The 19,830-nt window shown below is 40.6% G+C and overlaps 1 protein-coding gene across 11 annotated transcripts in view; it reads left to right on the top strand.

Annotated features, from left to right (window-relative positions):
• The first annotated feature begins 5,215 nt into the window (after nucleotides 1-5,215).
• Nucleotides 5,216-19,830, top strand: part of SUSD1 (sushi domain containing 1) — a 55,669-nt gene continuing 41,054 nt past the window's right edge. For 4 of the 11 annotated variants that reach the window (XR_012627014.1, XM_074855519.1, XM_074855520.1 and 1 more), the window contains exons 1-7: nucleotides 5,216-5,674; nucleotides 7,513-7,644; nucleotides 9,180-9,335; nucleotides 9,986-10,138; nucleotides 11,440-11,616; nucleotides 14,021-14,200; nucleotides 16,169-16,348. Coding sequence is in view for 10 of the 11 variants with exons in the window: in XM_074855519.1 (XP_074711620.1) it covers nucleotides 5,539-5,674; nucleotides 7,513-7,644; nucleotides 9,180-9,335; nucleotides 9,986-10,138; nucleotides 11,440-11,616; nucleotides 14,021-14,200; nucleotides 16,169-16,348 (1,114 nt within the window). In the remaining variant the exon portion in view is untranslated. Of the gene's footprint in view, nucleotides 5,675-6,212; nucleotides 6,355-7,512; nucleotides 7,645-9,179; nucleotides 9,336-9,985; nucleotides 10,139-11,439; nucleotides 11,617-14,020; nucleotides 14,201-16,168; nucleotides 16,349-19,830 lie in introns of those variants that run through there. The other 7 variants (XM_074855521.1, XM_074855517.1, XM_074855513.1 and 4 more) reach the window with 6 other exon arrangements.

Below are 19,830 nucleotides of genomic sequence, written 5' to 3'. Positions count from 1 at the left end.
ACAAGTCCATGGGACTGATGAGGTGCATCCGTGGGTCCTGGGGGAACAGGAGGGTGAAGTGGGTAACCAACTATTCATCAGAAATTGTGTCAGACTGGCCAAGTTCCCACTGACTGGAAGAGGGGAAAAATAACCCCCATTTTTAAAAAGGGAATAAAGGAAGATCCAGGGAACTACAGGCCAGTCAGACTCACCTCTGTGCTCAGCAAGATCATGGAGCAGATCTTCCTGGAAACTATGCTAGGACACATGGAAAACAAGGAAGTGATTAGTGACAACCAACGTGGCTTCACTAAGGGCAAATCATGCCTGACTAATTTGGTGACCACCTACAATGGGGTTACAGCGTTGGTGGATGAGGAAAGAACAACTGACAACACCTGCCTGGACTTGTGCAAAGCATTTGACAGTCCCACATGACATCCTTGTCTCTGAATTGGAGAGACATGGATCTGACAGATGGACCACTCAGTGGATAAGGAATTGGCTGGATGGTCACACTCAAAGAGTTGTGGTCAAAGGCTCACTGTCCAAGTGGAGAGCAGTGACAAGTGGCGACCCTCAGGGGTCAGTATTGCCACCAATGCTGTTTAACACCTTTGTTGGTGATATGGACAGTGGGATTGAGTGCACCCTCAGCAAGTTTATGGATGACACCAAACGTGTATGTGGTGCGGTCGACACACTGGAGGGAAGGGAGGTGCATGCAGAGGGACCTGGACAGACTTGAGAGGTGGGCCCGTGCTAACCTCATGAAGATCAGCAAGGCCAAGTGCAAGGTCCTGCACATGTGTCAGGCCAATCCCAAGCACAAACACAGGCTGGGTGATGAGTGAATTGAGAGCAGCCCTGCAGAGAAGGACTTGGGGGTAGTAGTGGATGGAAAACTGACTATGAGCCAGCAGTGTGTGCTCACAGTCCAGAAAGCCAACTGTGTCTTGGGCTGCATCAAGGAAAGTGTGGCCAGCAGGTTGAGGGATGGGACTCTCCCCCTCTACTCTGCTCTCATGAGATCCCCCACCTGCAGTGCTGTGTTCAGCTTTGGGGCCCCCAACATAAGAAGGACACGGACCTTTTGGAGCGAGTCCAGAGGAGGCCATGAAGATGCTCAGGGGGCTGGAGCACCTCCCCTATGAGGACAGGCTGAGAGAGTTGGGATTGTTCAGCCTGGAGAAGAAAAAGCTCTGGGGGGACCTTATAGGGGCCTTCCAGTGCTTAAAGGGGGCTACAGGAAAGCTGGGGAGGGACTCTTTGTCAGGGGGTGTAGGGATAGGATGAGGGGTAACAGTTTTAAATTGACAGAGGGTAGATTTAGATTAGATATAAGGAAGAAGTTCTTCACTGGAACAGGTTGCTCAGAGAGGCTGTGGCTGCCCCTCTCCCTGGAAGTTTTCAAACCAAGTTAGGTGGGGCTTTGAGCAACGTGGTCTAGTGGAAGGTGTCCCTGCCCATGGCAGGGGGTTGGAACTAGATGATCTTTAAGGTCCCTTTCAATCCAAACCATTCTATGATTCTACGATTCTATGATTCTGAACAACTTGAGGACAACCCTTTGGTTTATAGTCTCTAGTCAATATTTGGTTTTCCCTTCTCGTAAGATGTGTGTAGGGAATTTTTTATTTTGATAGACAATATAGTTGGACAAGTTGCCATATTTCCCATCTAATGATTATTGCACTTCTAGACTGATCCTGCCCCAAAATCATGAATAATGGTGAGAGGAGGATAATACAGTTAGTGGGATTTGGTTTTCTTCCTCTACCTATCAAAGAAATTATCATTCATTTTTACCTTTTCTGTAAGTTGTTATTAACATTTGTGCAGCTGTGATATTAAGGCCAGCATCGATTTGGATGAGCTCAGGGATCCTGGCAGAGAAGGAAGCATTAAGCTCATTGCCCAGTTCTTTGTCTTCTGATTTTAGCAGGTGTTCTAGGATAGAAAAGGAAAAGATGTCTGTTCACCTACCTGGAGTCAAGAAAATCACAACTTTTTTTTTTCTGTTAATAATGTATGAAGGGGGTGCTGTTTCTCTTTTTTTTTCGTTTACTTTTCCTTTGTGACTCTCTGCCTCTCTCCTCTTAACTATTGCCTTCTGTCAGCACGGCCCTCAAAATAATGACAGAGCTTGTATATAACAGCATGAAACAATCAGAAGAAAAGACTAGTCAGCAACCTCCACATGATATTCCAAGATCCAACAACGTTAGGATGCTGCCCCATAAACTGATTGATGCTAAGTCCTTGTGGTTTAAAAATTGGGCCACACTGTAGTGACATCAAAGCTTCTATAGGAGAAGTTTACATTGCATCCTGTCAGACCCACTTTTATGGTGTTAAGCCACAACACACCTATGCAGGAATATTATCCCAGTTTCACAGTGAATTGGGAGGGAGAAGCAAAGAGAGGCAGAAAGTGGTTATCTTATCAAAGGTCACAGTGAGTTTGTGGCAAAGCTCAGTTTGAGGTCCTGCTCCTATGCTAAAACCCGCAGATAGCAGCCCTTTTGCTCTGTAGAACTGCTTTTCTGATTAGCAGCAACTGTCAGCCAGCTTTATCACTTACCATGCTCTTGCTATGAGATATACATGGTATACAATGATGTCTGTTTCATCCAAGGCCTATCCTCCAGGGAAACTGTATAGAAGCATTCAATATTTAAGGTTCGAATTCAGGTATCTCTCACTCTAATTCTTTTGCAGAAATCCTATGTCTTTTTTTCATCTTGACTTCATTTGTCAGGAGTTGAGACAGTGGCACAGGGGAACCTGAGAGTACAAACAGAAATGCTGCAAATAACTTGAGTGGTAATATTGCCTTTGTAGTAAAATTCATTATAAGAGAATGCTTTTATTCCATGCAATATTTATGGAAGAGTTTTCGCCAAAGAGGGTCAGTCAATTTTTCAGTTATTTCTGCTTCAACAGTTGCTATTGCTTATTCTGGAAATTAAGTGGATAACCAGAAACCAGTTATTAATCTGATTAATTTTAAATAGGCAAGAGAGGCAGAATTCAGACAGAAGGAACCTTCCATCAAGTTGCAGTTACTCTTTTCATTGCCAGCTGGAAAGAAGTGCTTGATAGCAAGCTGTCTGAGAATGCAACTGCATTATGAATAGCTGAGTGATCTGTTAACAAGGATGAATTACATTCATTCACTCTGACTGAAGATGTCTGCTGTGTTTTTAAAAATCTGTTTGCTGAAAGAGCCTTTAGTATCAAATATTTTGTCTTTATATGTCAGAATAAGTAGTGTAATCTATGCCAAACATCCTTACAAAAAGAATGTGATTTAGATGACATAGTGACATTCACTGTCTGCAAAGGAGACAACAAATATGGCTGAGATGTCTAATCCTGCTTGCCTTTCTGATTTTCAATTATCTCCATTTAGACAGCTGCAAGAAAAAACTGCACAGGAAACTTCCAAGTGTCTCTGGATGAATTCAATTACTTTGACCATCACAACTCCTTATCACAAAGAAGAGAAATGGAAGCAAATACTGGTAGAAATGCCTTTTGGGTAGTGAGATTTAATGCTACTAGGGACAAAGGAAACATTGTAATTACAAACTAGGTTCTATTAAGTTTGACAGTAAAAAGATTAAAAACCTTATCCTATCCAGAACAGAAAATCTACGTGGATATTGTCCTGTATTTTCATTAGACAGATTTTTGTATGAAATAAGCTAAATTTGCCTAAACATGTAGGGACGCTGATCTGTCTTACCCTCCTGAATCTTTGTCTTTCTAAATAAATTAGTTCAGGGCTTGGGCAGGTGACCTTGGAACAGAAGTGATCTGTGACTCAGTGGCTGATTCAAACCTGGGTCCAGATCGTGAAGACTGTTGGAAGTCTGTTGTGAACTCAAAAAAGACTTAACAATTGAACTAAGTGTTAAATTGAACTTTGGATTACCATTTTCAGATTACAAAGCGAGCAAAATACTGGAACAGATGGCTTGGGAATACTGTGAATTCTACATCACTGTCACTATAAAGAGCAGGTTAGACAAGTATGTCAGGAATCATTTATGTAGAGTTGATCTTGGTAGACCAGAAAACCAGAATAGATGACCTCTCATCCTTTTGACACTTATTTCATATGGCTCTGCTTTGAATTTAGATATGCAAACAAAGTATATGTAGTTTAAAGTAGCCTTGTGTGTAGTTTGATTATTCAGTATTAAAGTATGTCTTAAACAGCAACTAATCTGCTGGTTAAGATCTGCTAGGCTGGAATGAAACAAGGTTTGTTCCAGTCTTGGTCCTGTATTTTCTTCAACTGAAGGGTAGCAGAACCTGGTTAAAAATGTACACATGCTTAACTAGGCAGAACAGTAATTAAAAAACACTCGAATAAGAGCTGCTTATGTAACTAAATCAATAAAGCTGATAGTTTTATGAAACTGGGTTTTGTTTTCATTGAAATTAAAGATTGTTTGGTCTTTGTCATTATAGCACACACAGCAGCAGAAGATCAGGTTATATCACTTAAATGCAGTCATGATGGGGGACTTGACTGTGTTAGCATTAAAGGGCATAAATATAAAGCCAACATAGCACATGAGCAAAGCTTCTTCAGGAAGCTCATTAGAGCATATCAAAGATGCCTAAATCTACCTTTGTGTTAGGCTCCCCCCATTCATCTCCGTGGTACTCCTCTATTGCAGCTGTGATAACTGGGTAATTGCATTTGTAGGTAAATGCAAGTTTATGCAGCTTTCTAAATTCAGGCTTGTGGATCTGAATGAGGACCACGAACTTTAGGAGGATTACCATTCTCCAACAGCAGAAAGCTCTTCACGCGACACTGTTGGTACTGATTGGAAACAAAGATTTGGTATTTACTCGTACTGCGGCAAAGGCAAACAGTGAGAAGGTGTTACTGAATTTCAAGTACCAAGGGCTGGTGGTGTACAGTTACACCATTTTTATGCATTTGTAGAACGGACATGCCAACTTCAAGCAAGCTTGCAGATGGGTCCAGTAGAGCTGTTGGGCAGCTCCCTCTTGCGTACAGGGGAACATGGGCGCCTTCCAGATGCGGGGCTGTGGCACTGAGGACACGCCGGTGGCCGCCTTTCCCCAACATCAACCAGACTTCATGGTGGACAGGCCAGGAGCAACACAGCTGACACGTACAAACAGGTGTAACTTTCCAGTCGCCTTTCCCCCTTTCCCAGGAATCATGAACAACCCATCCCTCCACTTCTCTCCCCACGCCCCGGGTGAGGGCCGGCCGCCACTCAGCAACAGCCCTTATCAGCTCTGTCACTCGCCTGGGCCAGGCAGAGGCAGCGTCCTGGGGAAGGAAAAGGGTTGTGCCAGGGAACAGAGTACAAAAAAAAAAAAAAAAAAAAAAAAGGAAGAAAAGAGGGTTTTGCGGGCAAAGGCTCTTCGGCCGAGAGAGGAAAGGGGCCTCTTCGAGGGGAAAGCCGGGCGGCCCCCGAGGGCGCGGCGGCGGCGATAAGGGCAGCCCGCGGGTGCCCCCTCCCCCCGGGCTCTCCTCCCACCCTCCGCCCCGCGGGGAGGATGCGGAGGCGCCGCGGGCCGCGCAGCACCCAGGAGCGCAGAGGCGGCGGCGGGGATATGAGTGCGGGGGGCGGCGGGGCGCTGGGGCCGCTCCTGCTGCTGCTGGCGCTGCTGCTGTGCGCGGGCCGGCGGCGGGGTAAGTGCGGCCCCTCGGCCCGGCCCCGCGCCGCTCGCTCGGGGCCGTGAGGGCGGCGCCCCTCGGCCGAGGCGGGAGGGCGCGAAGGCGGACGGAGGCCGCGGGGCGAGGGGAGCGGCGGCGGGAGGGCTGGGGCCTGGCGGGGGGCGCCCGCCGCACCGGGACGTCGAGGGCCCGGTGGCGGAGGCGGCCGCGGGCGCGCCCGGTTTGGCGGCGGCCGGTCCCTCTCCTCGCCCGCGCGTGAGGGCGGCGGCGGCCTCGTGCGCCTGCCGGGCCAGGGCGGGAGCCGCGCCTGAGGGGGGCGCGGCAGGGTGGGACTGGAACCGCGAGGGGACTCGGTGCCGGCGTGGAAAATCCTGTGTGACTAAGGAGAAATGGCGGGGCGGGGGGGGGGGACGACGACGACACACAGAACGAACCGTTTTTTATCTCCCAGAGCAGCAATCTGAGGTGGACACTCCCATGCCTTATCAGTAGATAGAGGTATCATGAGAAAGTTCTTACCGTGGCTGTTTGTCCATTTAATTTTCTGACCTACCTTGGCTACCACTGCATGCTGACAGTTTTTGTTCTCTGTTCTTATTGGAAACATGCACACGAAGGTGTATAAAAGCATCGAGAATTAGGAGTAGGGATCTTACGATGCTTCCTATCAGCCTTAAGGCACTCCGAAATGCGCTGTGAGTAAAACTGGAGACGCTGTGCGCGTGGAAGGGCAGTTTTATCAGGCTGATAAATTCAGTGCATAAAAAAACCTGGCTAGGGTGTTTAGCTGACTTCTCCTTCTCGTTACTGTTACGTATTTAGACACTATGTAACGGCAGGCAAAATTTTGTCAGAGCTGCTATATCCGCAGTAAGATTTGCCTACTGTAAGAACCACACCATCCTTTTTGATCTTGGCTGTCTCAAAGGAGTAAAAAATTACGTACTGCCATGTCCGGCATCATGAGACAACATCAGCTTGTGCAGTATTAGTTATTTCTTTAAAAATGTAAAAAGGGTATAACCATATACATGCTTTGTCCACGTTCAAGCTATTAGTTCTGAGGTTTATCATTTGGAAAGCCAGTGCATGTGTGAAAGAACAAAAAGAGTTTACAAAAAATGGAGAGAAATGCACATAATGCATTAAAAGTATGAATACAAATAAAGGAAAAAGTTCATATGTTACTCTAGTTTCATGTATATTTATAGCCCTATCAAACTACAGTAAATTAGGTTGTGTGTCATATGCTGCTAAACTACTTCTAATATGAATTAATTTCTAAAATTACTTTAAGTCATTTTCCTACTGACAGCATTCTCAACATCGTTTTTATGAATGGCATTTATACTATATGCATGTTGATGGTATAAGATACAAATAGATTGATAAACAGCCTGAATGTCTATGTGTAAGTAATAGAATAAATGAGGAAACAGAAATCACAACAAAAGGGAAAGAAAATTAATATGGAGAAAAGATTAATAATATTGGATAGAGCTATTTATTATGTATCTCATAAGCCTTGCTAACTGGTGGAAAGCTGTTTTGCTTGTTGTCAGAGATGGATGGAGAAAACGATTCAGTGTAGTTATTTTGTTTAATCCTTTCTGTTTATTTTTGTTATCTTTGGTCTCTGAATACTATGGCTGTGGTTTTTCTGCAAGTCTGAACATGAGATGGGAGGAGATAGACTTTATTTTATTCTATGTGTTTTAATCTGGATTTTATCCACTTTGGATTTTATCTGGATTTCATCTCCACTTTAAATTCTGTGCCAGTTACCCAGACCACCTTTATGTTTTTTGGTTTTTTTTTAAAGAAAAACTAATTATGTCTTTTTGTTCTTAAAGCAGTTGTAAACAGATCGGTTCCAGATGTCTGTGCAACATGCCACATTCATGCTACATGTCACCAAACTGAAGGAAAAAGTGTCTGCATTTGTAACTATGGATTTGTAGGCAATGGAAGAACCCATTGTCAAGGTAGGCTGCCTCTTTGTAAAATGGCAAGAAACTGTGTACATTCCTAAAATATTCTGTCTTGAGTAATATTACTGAATCCTTCAAAATACAGTAAAAGCTTTGTCATTTCCTGGCAGAATTTCCAAAACATAGAATATACATGAATTGTTTTTCTTTTTTTTTTAACCCTAATGGCTAGCCATGGACTGTACTTTACTTGTACTTGATGTAAATATCATTTTGTAATTAGTTGCTTAACTATTTTATTCAGTTTCTGCTATATAGTGAAGGATTTAAATTAATTTTGTCTTAGAAAATGTAGGGTGTTATCAAATACTTTTGAAATATAATGTATTGGAGTGGTTTATATCTTTGTATCCTAGCTTCAGCAAAAATAAAAATTAAATATGGTGGGCTTCACTTTATTATTCTTTTCAACCTATGTGTCGTTGAACTGAAAGCTAGACAATAAAACTGACAAAAATTTGTGCTGATTTTTCCAGTTATCTCAGATTACTGGGTAACTAAAAATTAGTTTCATAAACTGAAGGTCTATTCTTAATAACAGTGTGCATATATACACAGATTTCTTAAGTGCAAATGTCTGTTACATGAAAAGTGTTGTTCAGCATTGTTTTATTACTGTAGTTGACAGTGTCCTTTTAATACTATCTCAATCAATATGTGAATCGAAGGATGATGTCAAATGCTGCGTTGGAGTGAGTGGTAGTTTACCACTGCTTAAAAGGGAAGGTCCTCCACCTCTGATCTCTTTCCCTCCATCTCTTCCCCTTCCTTCACGAGCACTGGCCCCTGTTGGGCTCTGCACAGAGTTCAGTTATCTCATTACTGCAAGAGAAGACAAGCTGTGTATTTTGCCATGTTTATCCTTTGCCAGTTGAGTACGCTGGTTAAGATCAGCACAAGCTCCATCAAGTGCTGCAGCCAGTGCATGCCATAAGGAAGAGCAGGGCTCTCAGTTTTCAACAGCTCTTAGATCAACTTTTCACAACTCAAGCTGTGTTGTGAAACTTTATTCACAGTTTGTCCTGGTTTAACCAGGATAGGGTTAAGTTTCCCCAGCAGTGGGGGGGAGCTCTAGCCGGGTTATTCAGATACCATGCGGACGTCACATCCTGGCAGGTCACATTTTCCTGGCTCTCGTGGTTTTGTACATCGTGCTTCAAACTGCTGTATTTGGTAGCTATTTTGCTCTGTTCATTGCCATCACTATTACTGTTATTGTTGTTGTTTGTTGTGTTGCTGTTGCACTGTTGTATTAAACCTTTCCTTATTTCAGTCTTGGGGTTTTGTATTTCACTCCCTTTGTGGGGGAGGGGCAGCTGCCTAGTGGTCTCAGACCCCGGCAGAGGCTAAACCAGTACACAGTTTCATCCAGGGACTACAACCCCTGTTGGTCTAAATACTCCAGTATTTAGTTAATACTCCAGGGAAAAAAAACAGTAAGGGGAAATCTGGTTACACAAGAGTGAGTGAGGAGGGGAGGATACTCCACTTCTGTTAATCTCTCTGATGTGTTTTAAATGTGCTAACAGATAAAGATGAATGCCAGATTGGAGCCAGCAAGATCTGTGGAAATCATACACTATGTCATAATACACATGGAAGTTTTTACTGTGTTTGCCTTGATGGATACCGAGCCTCCAACAACAACAAGACATTTATTCCCAATGACGGCACGAACTGTACAGGTGGACATCACAAAGAATCTTGAGCACCAGGAATCCAGAACTTAATTTTCTACTGCATGAATCTTTCTTTCCTGTCACTTTAGAACTTACTTTCTAAACCTATGTCAGAGCACTTTCTGCTGTGGATGCAAACACCTATTTGACACCTAGGTTCTAACAGCTGTGAATTAGTTCCATTTTGCATTCTTTGCTATGTTACAAATTGTTGCTTCACAGTCACATTGAAACAGTAATCTTTCCCAAAGAAGAAGCTAGATTAAAGAAAATAAAGTGATAGTTATCTTTTCCCCAGAATGTCATAGCTGGGTTTAGTGTAGAATATTAGCCAGTTCCTTGTTACAGTAATGAACTCTTGTAACTGATTAAGATATTTGCAGATAGGGGATTTTTCTAGGATAGTTGTAGCAGGAGATAACATTGGAAACTATTTGTCAGGTAAAACAGAAACAATTTAAAAGATAACTAGCTGCGAAATTGAGTCTTCTCCTTCCAGATGCTTGAACACCAGGCAATGATCAGCTCCTTTGTTTCCCAGAAAAGCCATCAGAAGCTACATAGAACCCTTCATGGAATGGTGTATTTGTTTTAAGCTTAGCTGCTACATTAATTAAACTATTACAAAGTGCATATATTTTTGTCTGAATTTTTAGATATAGATGAATGTGAGAAGTCTGGGCTGTGTGGTCACAATGCAAGATGTGTGAATACTGAAGGAAGCTACAAGTGTTACTGCAATGATGGTTATAAATTAGAAAATGGAGAGCATTCTTTTCATCCAGATGGAAACATAGTTTCATGCAAAGGTGAGAGTCTTTGGATGTGGTTTTTGCTAGCAGATAAAATCAGATCTTGCATGATATAGTAGCACCTGCTCTGACCTGTGCTTTTAAGTCTCTAGGGCAGAAGACCTCTCTGGGGACTTTGTCTGCTGTATGATTTTTTACTTCTTGGGTTCAGTTTGTTCCAGTCATGTCTGGATGGTGGAGTCAACACAGGATGTGGTTACTACAGACTCTCAGTAGTGGTTCAGGTGTGCGGGGTCAGAGAAGCTTAATAATGGTATGAAGACAATGTAGTTAGTTTCTGAATAGGAAGAAAGTGTGGTATAATCCACTTGCTAATATAATCGCACTGCATGAAGGGGAAGGGAGGAGAGGATAAACAGCTGGTAAGAGAGGTCAAATGAATGAAACAAGCCTACGGGAGAGGAATAATAAAATAATAGCTTAGCTATTTGTAACATACTGTCACCTGCATAAATAACCTGTTTATCTTGCCATCACAACAACAAAAATTTCAATTTGAAACTGTTCCTCCTTTCCTCTCTAGTGTAAGTTTTTGCAGATGCAAAGTGCTAGCAGTGTAAGCTGTAGCTGTCAGAGTATGTAATGAACCAGGCATCCCAGGTAGAAGGAACTGCCTTGATTGTATCCACCTCTTATTTCTGAATTACTGCAAGAACCGTCAGTAAAGCTTACTGCCTGTAGTTTGTCTATTTTTTCAACTGGAGTGCTCCGTTTCATTTTGCCAGAATTTGTGATAGCCCTGCTTACCTCACTGACTTCCCCTTCCACATGCTGTGGTAATGTGTCTGTGTCACTTGTGGGGTCGGACAAGGGAGCCCTGACAAGCCGCTGTGCTGAAGGAATGTAGCTTTTTTATGCAGGCTGGTTCAGTGAGATGGAGGAATTGAGGGGCAGACCATTTCAGCGCATCTGCATTGCTTCTCCTTTCCCATGCACAGGGAAATAAAGCTGTGCATTGAGGCCTGAAATTTTCCTCTGGTGTTGAAGGATTGTTCAGCCATTGCTGTAATGAGACTGGCACATGCAAAGCACCATCACATTGCAGTGTCTCCTCTTCCATGTTGTGAATGGCTCCAGCTGTACGTTACTAAAGATGTAGCTCGATACCTGGATCGCTGTGTTCCTTCAGCTGTGACCAGTACAACTCTTCAACTCCAGTCTTCTACCTCTTTGGTGACTGCTCAGATTCATCAGATTGGATGGATTTTGTGGTGTGACAATCCAACTGAGCTCATTTTAAAGTGGTTATGTGTTGTGATTTTTGTACTCTGAGATTTTTTAACACAATCTCTTTGCAGAAATTGGATGTGGTTCCCCTCCTGAAATGAAGCATGGCTACATTGTGGGGAACTACAGCTTGCTACCAGGAAGTGTGGTTCATTATGAATGTAAAGAAGGGTTTTACAGCAACGAGGGAAAGTTCTCTTACTGCACTGCAAATGAAACGTGGGAACCTGTCACTTTAAGCTGTAAAGGTGAAAACAGTCTTAAATCTTTCTTAAAATCTTCATTAAGGGGGTTTATGCATGGGGAAGAAAGATAGTAGACTGTTTCCTCAGCTGGAAGGATAATTTTTCAAGATCTGGCTATTTGAAAAACAAAAAAAAAAAGAAGAAAAGGACAGATTATAAAATAGTGCCACCTCTTCTTGTTAGTGTAATGACATTTTGGATGCTAGTTCTTGTATTTTTACAGACACTGCAATGTGTCCTTCTGCCTGTGAACCAAGGCCTAAAAGACAACTAGATTCTGTAGCATTTCATGGGAAAGGCCACTGAGTTGCAAGGCATCAATGACCTCTCATGAAAAGAACAATTTTTCTGACAGCTTGTGAAGTTTTTCCCAAAGGTTTACTATAGAGGCAAAAGAGAGGCATCATATCACCCCTCATCTCTGGATAGCTTTCATGATTTTGTGAACATTTGTGCATGAGCAAATGCTTTCATATCTCTGAAGTGTTAAGTTTCCCGTAAGCATCTTTAAAACTTCCACTTGCTTTGATGTTCTGATTGCCCATTCTGTTGAAATATTACTGCTTACAAGTGCAGGATTTTGTGTCCTGTGAGTAGTTAGAAAGTCTGTATATTAGTTAAATGGCACTTGAAGTGCTAGCTAACAGAAGCTACACGGTGTAGAGCAGTTCTACAGGGGAGAATTGTCATCCTGAAAATTGTCTCTTAGTGAGGGGAGTTCCTTTTCTCAAGATACAAAAGTGCTCTTGGTTTCTAATTCTTTCCTATTTTTTTTTTCTTTCCTTCGAGAGTGGATAGAAATGTCATGTTTTTATGTGTGTCTATGGGAAGGGAATAAATTAGAATAAAGATGCTAGATCAGTGTGGCTGGGAAAAGTGAAATATTTAATATCACTAGAAAATTCATAAGAAAGAAAATATAAAACAATTTAATCCTGAATTACTGGTATCAAAAGTAAAACAATTGAAATAATATTTTTCCCAAAAAATGAGTAAAGGACAATGAATTTGAAAACAAAAGGGAAGTGCCCATAGTCTCAGGAGGTCCTTAAAGAATACTTGTGGAATGCAGTCCTTGTGAGTTGTTGGTACCTTTGTTTTATATCAATATTAGTAGGTCAGGTCAGAGTTTCTGGGCACATCTCTCATGGTTAATTGAAATAAAATACATCAAACACCAAGAAACAGCCCGAGTCTGAAATGACAAACTTATTTCCCCTTTGTATTGTAAACTCTTTTCCTGGATTTCAGTTAGGACTTCTCTTTTTGTAAAACCAGCAAGTCTGATTTTTTTTTTTTTTTTTTAATATTAGTAAAGGCACCTTTAAATAATTCTTTAAATGCTGAGAGTTTCCCTGATAAGTCTTTATTGTTAATTAAAAAATTTCTCCTAGCCAGGTGTAGTGTCTTCTTTTTCAGGAAAATCGATGTTTGTCTTTTGTCTTCCTTCCTATGGTAATTTAAGAGTTTATTTTGTATAGTCATGGTGAAACTGGCCATTGAAGGTAGGTCAAACTTGGTAAGATGTGTGACCTAACTTCAGGCTACTGTAAGTGGAGCAGATCCCCTTTTTTAAATTTAAATGTAAGTATAAGGATATAATGTGTCTTTGAAGAGTATAGCTTCCTTTGAATATTAATAAAATAATTGCCTTGAGATGAAAAATCAGACAGTTTAATGGGAAGATACGATGTATGTGAAGAGGTGTAGTTAAACTGTTGAGTGTGAGTCTTGTGTCATGCTAACAAGAAAGCCTTTTAGATGGCTACCTTAGAAAATGGACATCATATCAAACATTGCTTTTCTGTGCTGCTTGACTTCTTTGTTTTATACCTTTGTAAATGACAACTTGGCACATTTGTGAATAGAGCAACTATTACAATACATTTTGAACACTGTGTAGACTCTTGCTTTAACAGGAAGCTTTTGCATTGTCTGTTGCAACCTTTTCTATGGTTTTGCATTTCTCTGTCCTTGTGCACTTTTTAAAATTTTGGTTCCTAAAGGCAGTTTTTGCTCATCCACCTCCCTCTGTCTGTTACTCACTGCAAATGGTATAGAACCAGCTTGCCACCTGTAATCAGGTTTGTAAAAGAATGAGAATCTTAAAGATAAAACCCTGGGACATTTTCTGTATACTAGCAGCTAGGCTGAGGAAGGAGTCACAGATCTAGCATGCCGTTCTGAGAGAAAGGCGGAGAGAAATTTTATTTGGAAGCAGCTCTGGAGTAGCTACAGCACTGTCAGTCATGGTGGGGATGTTGCAGAGGACACGAGGGAGTGTTGGATTGTCACAGGAGCTGAGGCTTAGTTGATAAAAATGAAAGAAATACTCATGGGAGTGCAGCCATCGTTACTTCTGCTGCTTGACTGACAAGTTTATCTTCCTCTTTCTTCCTCTCCCTAGGTGTGGATTGTGGGCTTCCACCTTCTGTTTTAAATGCACATCCAACATCTGTAAGTGGGACCACATACAGAAGCGAAGTTACTTACCATTGTGTTCATGGTTACTTTATTGCAAGTGGCAATCAGACTGCAGTCTGCAATGCCAAAGGACAGTGGGATGGTACTGACCTGGTGTGCAAAGGTAAATCAAATCTGCCTTCAGATGTAGTTAGCATAGGTACTGTTTCAGCCACCATAATAAATAGTAGTCATCAGTTAGAGACATCCTCTTTGGGCATTCAGTTTGTATGGTCTTCTGACATAGGAAGTTCAGTTACAAAACAAAAGCCATATATTAAACAGGATTTTTTATCTAAGTTGCTAATGAAGTTGCAATAAATTGTTAAAAGTTAACATTCTAAGGACAAAAATCCCAATGCATGTCAGTCATCCATGAGATGAAAATGCAGCCTAAATTGCTGCCATTTTTCTAGCTCAGTATCTTCTCTGTGGTTGAAGCCACTACTCAGAAATTGAACCACTATTAGCAGTTAGTGTCCCCTTAAAATTCCCATATTGGGATACAGTTGCAAACTATCATTGCTCAAGCATGTTATTGTTATTTGGAATTAGTCATAAATCCCTTTTGTTACTCTGATTTGTGAGAATGTAGCCTAATGAGTTCCTTGATAAGAAGAAACACAAAGGTACATTTAACAAAAAGTATTTCACCCAAAAAAATTTCTAGTGTATTTTCACTCTGAGCTCATATTATTAATTAATGTGACCTTAGGATAATTATAGTCTTCAGTCTGTTTTTACATTGGCACTTTTCTGTTCACTGGGTGATTAATATCTTTTCAGCTTGATCCAGCAGGGTTGAGTCTTCTGTTCATTGCAATCAAATGTAATATTTTTTTGAATGTGCAATGTGTATGTTACAACCACTCTCTTTTTTTAGAATCTTCTTTAATATTCTTATTTTGAGTCACCAGTCTATATAGAAGGTTTACTATGTTACACAGAAATGTGCTTCTGCATTTCTGCTTTTCCGTCTGATGACAGGATGGCCATGGGCAGATAGCTGGAGTTAAGCAGCAGTAATTTTTGTATCTCATCACATGCTCTCCTTCTGTAAGTTAAGAAATTCTTTTCATGTGCATTAGTTATTCTACAGCTTGTTCTGATGATTTATAATAGATACTACTTTCATACACATTGGGATATGAAAAGAAAAGTAGTCATGATGGTGCATGTATTGGCAATTGCAATACATATGTTTAACTTTTCCTTTAAAGAATTGGTTTTTTAATTCTTCATTTTCCTTTTTTTGCGTAGAATTTCAGAATTACTTAAGATTATTTATTAAACAGTTTTAAAAGCACTTGTTTTCTGCATGTAAGCTTTAGTGAAGGTTAGATTTTGATTCTTACATTGTTTACTTGATGCAGAATCTCTTATTGACGTTCATAGTGGATTTGAAAGGGAATTTTAACCCTAAATAATATTCTCCCATTGATTTGATCTTCACTCTTTATTCTTTTTTGTTCCCTAATTTTTTTTATGAAGCCTCTGAAAACAACTGAACAAATGAATTAATTTATAAGTGCATTACACCAGCTTTCTCAGTATCTCTAAAGTGTTCTGAATAATCCATCAAATTTTCCCCCGGAAGTGTTCTTTCTGCTTGTCTGCAGCAGCTTCTCCTTTTTTTTCAAAGCTTGAATTAAATCCACTGGCAAAGGAACATAACCTTCTTGATGCTGTTCTTCCATGTCACTCCTTGGACCATGTGTTGTTTTTCAGATCTATTGTTACTTAATGATAGGCAAAATAAAGGAATAATTAGCATGTAGGGGATAAGACAGTGTTGTGGGAAGATGGATCCATTTGTAAAAATTGGCTGAGAGATCCTTGTTCTCCCATTTCTAAGCAGGACCCTTCTATTTGATAGTTCATCTTGAAGGATAAATGCCCCACTCTGCTAGAAAGCCTCTGTTCACAAACTTCTGGGTTCTAAAGGGCTGGCCTGACTTCTAGAAATCACTAGGAAGTGGAAAAAAAGTGAAGCGTTACTTGCTGGAACAATTCATCTCTCTTCCTTAAACACTTTGGTACGCCTTGCCTGTTTGCATTTTCAGGTTTTGTTATCCTGTTTTTTCTGTTGCAGAAATAGACTGTGGCAAACCTTTGATGATTCCACACACAGAAATGATTTGGGACAACTCTACCACTCTATGGAGCAGAGTGTACTATCAGTGTAAAGAAGGATATTATTTTAATGGAGACAGGAATTTTTCAGAATGCACAATAGATCAGTTGTGGGAGAATATTACATACATATGCAAAGGTAAATATCACTGTAGGAAGTTGCTGTGGGGTGTGCTATTTAAACAGTTTCTCATTCTTGTTCTGAAGGTAAGAACAGGAGGAAGGATGAAGGCAAGAAATCCCTTTCTAATTTACAAGGTGGGGAATGTGCGTGTACTTTTGGATGGAAAGGTCACGGGAGAGAATGTTAACCATGCAATAGTTTCTAGTAGATGCCACAGATCTGTCTGTAGTCATCTTGCTTTTTATTTCAAACAGAAAGGGACTAATGCAACTGGAGTTTTATTGCTTTAAAAGCCAGGGGAATGTCACCAGATGAGCAGAAGACATTTAATGTTTTTTTGTTGTGTTCCTAATACTGTAAAGCGCACTGCAATGAAAGGAGGGGGAATGGAATTCAAAACTCTTTTTTTTTTTTTTTTTTCCCCCTCTCATAATGCCCAAAGTAAAATTTGTTTATGGCTGCCTTTCCAGCCTAGATCTAGTTGTCTGAATTTCAGGATTTTGTTAAAGAAGAATGAGTCCTGAGAAGGGAGATCTGTAATGAAGGTGTTGTTATACTGTGGGCTTGGAAACAGGATGTACTGACATTTTAATAATAGCAAAAAAATAGCAGATGTTTTGGACTATGTCATGCTCCTTAGTGGTCTTCTGTGTCCTTAGAAAGCAGTGTCACAGGATAGCTCTATGACTGTCAATTTTTTGTTCTTTAGTAGCAGTGCTGTCTTTTGCAGACGGTAATGTTCCTGTAGCTCTGTGACATCCACATGTTTTTCAAAAGAACTGGAAGTGCATCTTTGGCTGCTGCCAGTTCACAGACCAGAGAATTGCCACTTGATGCCTCTCCTGCCTCACTTGATGTCTTGAGCATTCACTGCAAATATAAAACGTGACATCAAATAAAATGAGCATGTAGAAAATCAGTTCTCTCACTTTTTATAGTGCCTTAATAAAAATGGAAGTACTGTTGTTAGAAGTCATAATTCGTATTTTATTTAGGCAATTTGCATAGCTGTACTTTCTGAATTGGTTTTGAAGCCAGCATTGTGTAGAGTGGCTAAGTTAATCAGGTGTGTCAGCCTTTGCAACGCCAGTAGTTCTATCTTGAGCACTCTGAATCTTTGAAGGGCCTGAACCTGCAGACTGTACTCACAGGATTACCATGAATTTCAGCAAGAGCTTTCCCAGAGGCAAAAACGTAGACTCCAGCTCTAGCTGGCCAAAAAATTCAAGAGTTATGGTCAAGTTGAATGGAAAAAGCTTTTAAAAAATAGCCCAACTTGTCCAGGCTCCTTTGAAAAAAAGAAATCATGAATAGGAAGTTAGTGCAAAGGTCTTCAGTTTAAGTTCTACATTTTTCACATTTATTGAGGGACCATATGACTTTCAAATGAAATGAAATTTCTCTTTCAGTAATGATGTATGGAAATTTATGTTTCAGATGTGTGTGATCTTAAGGATGTGTGTAATTAATCAGTAATTCCCATTAAAATGAGAGAAAATCATGTATCATTCCAAAATAACTTATGATAGAAGTCAGAAAACCATTTGTCTTTTCCTGCTGCCTGAAAAACGTCATTAGAAATAAGGAAGTTAAGAATTTCTGCTGAACATGTTCCCTTTGGCAAATAACTTCCTTATTTTTTAGGCAGTGATTTCTATGGAATGCCCTTTATTTGCATTGTCTGTTGGGATATATAATAAATGTGTGTGTGTATATAGAAGTACGTTTAATAGTAGCTGGTTTAAATGTTAAAAAATTGCTCAGCAAAGTTAATTTTACTGAGAGATGTTGATTGGATTAAGCCATCAGCAGTGAAGTCTGGCAATAGTCAGCTCGATTACAGTCTTCCTTTCCCAACCTTTGGTTTGTATACATAAACTCACGAGACTATCATCAATTAAATACCTGCTGTCCAGTATGCTCAATGTGTGAGTCTGGACATCCTGTGGAGCTTGTCCTGGAAGAACTTCTTTTTCCCCTGCAGAGTGGGAATGCATGGTTTCATTTATCTTTATTGCAGAAATAGTATGGTGTTATTCCAGGCACACTTTGTACTGAGCTCTGGTGGGATTTCATGGTAAATCTGGGAAGTTTTTTTTCAGAGTGAAAAACAAGATCCCTTTGCGGGAGTAGTGTTTCAGTTTGTTTCAGGGAAGGTCTTTGGCTGTAAGGCACAAGATAGGCTGAAAAAAGTTTGGGTTTCCCGTTGTGAGTTTCAGAGGAGAAATTGTCAGCCTGAACTTTTTTGATAGTAATATTTATCTTATTGAGAGAGGTTGTTCTGGGTGTGGGCTCAAAATGGGACATAAGGTAACATAAGACTTCCAGTTGCATTTTTTATTAAAGTGAAAAGTATAAAATGAAGCCTTCCCACTCATGTTTTTCTCTTTGAGTGGATTCCACGCATAAGGTGTGGATTTTTTTAATTTATCATGGCTATAAGAAGGTCAGAAAAAAGGTGATTTGTGCCTTGGCTGAGATGCTTGTTCCTAAATCTGCACTTGCAAATGGCGCAGTGCGCAATGTATAACATAAGCTGTTACCAAGCCCATGAAGAGTATCATTTTGAGAAGGCCAGGGAGAGGAACTGGAGGATGTCTGCAATGAAAATGTGTACATGAGTTGGCTTTGTCTTTCATTGAGCTTGGATATAAATGTTTGATAGTAAAAGGTCAGGAAGGGCTTACGTAGGTGCTGAAGTAAAATCTTTTCCCCTTGTAATATGTGTAGAGCATATATGTGTGTGCATGTACACACCTACACTCACATACAGACAGCTTAACTTTTGAGAACTTACTTCTTGGGCATCTGGGGAAAGTTAAGATGAATTATGGTGAATAGGGGCTTACGGGGTTGCCTTGCTCTTAATTCCGTATGCAGTTCTAAAACTTTTTTGGTACTTTTTCCAATCTTTTTCACAGTTATGAAAGGGTCAGTTCATGCTCAAAAAGGGCAGTGTCTGATGCACTTTTCTGTGTTAACTGGGCAATTGTTAAGGATGTTTTACCTACTGCAGCTCTCTTCATCCCATTTGCAGAGTCCTCCCTTCTACTATTCATCAAGCTTTTTCCAATTTCCCAGGCCCAAGTTCTAGAAATATCCTTGTCATAGAGAGCTTTTTGTCAGAATCTGATCTAGCCTTTCTGTAACAATTGACTCTAGTCCCAGCTGTAAGCCCATAGGCTGCATTGGCTGCTGCTCATTATTCTGATCCTAGAAAACTGCTTCTCTAGAAAACTCCTTTTCTGTGTCTGTTTTCTGTGGACGTTGTTAGTATTCAGTGTGTTTAGCATCTGTTGGTGTGGATAGCAACAATATGGTGTCTTAAAGTCAAACAGTTTGTCCAATTTCCTTACTTTTATCCAAGGAAAAGAAGATACAAATCTGCATTAAAGAATAACTTCTCAGTATTTAAGTGTCTCCAGTACCACTATTCACTATATTATTAGAAATGCGTTTATTAAAGTATATTCTGATGGGTTAAGTGAAATATTGTC

Source organism: Strix uralensis, chromosome Z (assembly GCF_047716275.1).
Source record: "Strix uralensis isolate ZFMK-TIS-50842 chromosome Z, bStrUra1, whole genome shotgun sequence".
Classification (NCBI taxonomy): Eukaryota; Metazoa; Chordata; class Aves; order Strigiformes; family Strigidae; genus Strix; species Strix uralensis.
Note: the sequence above shows the minus strand (reverse complement) of the source record. Positions and strands in the feature narration are given on the sequence as shown.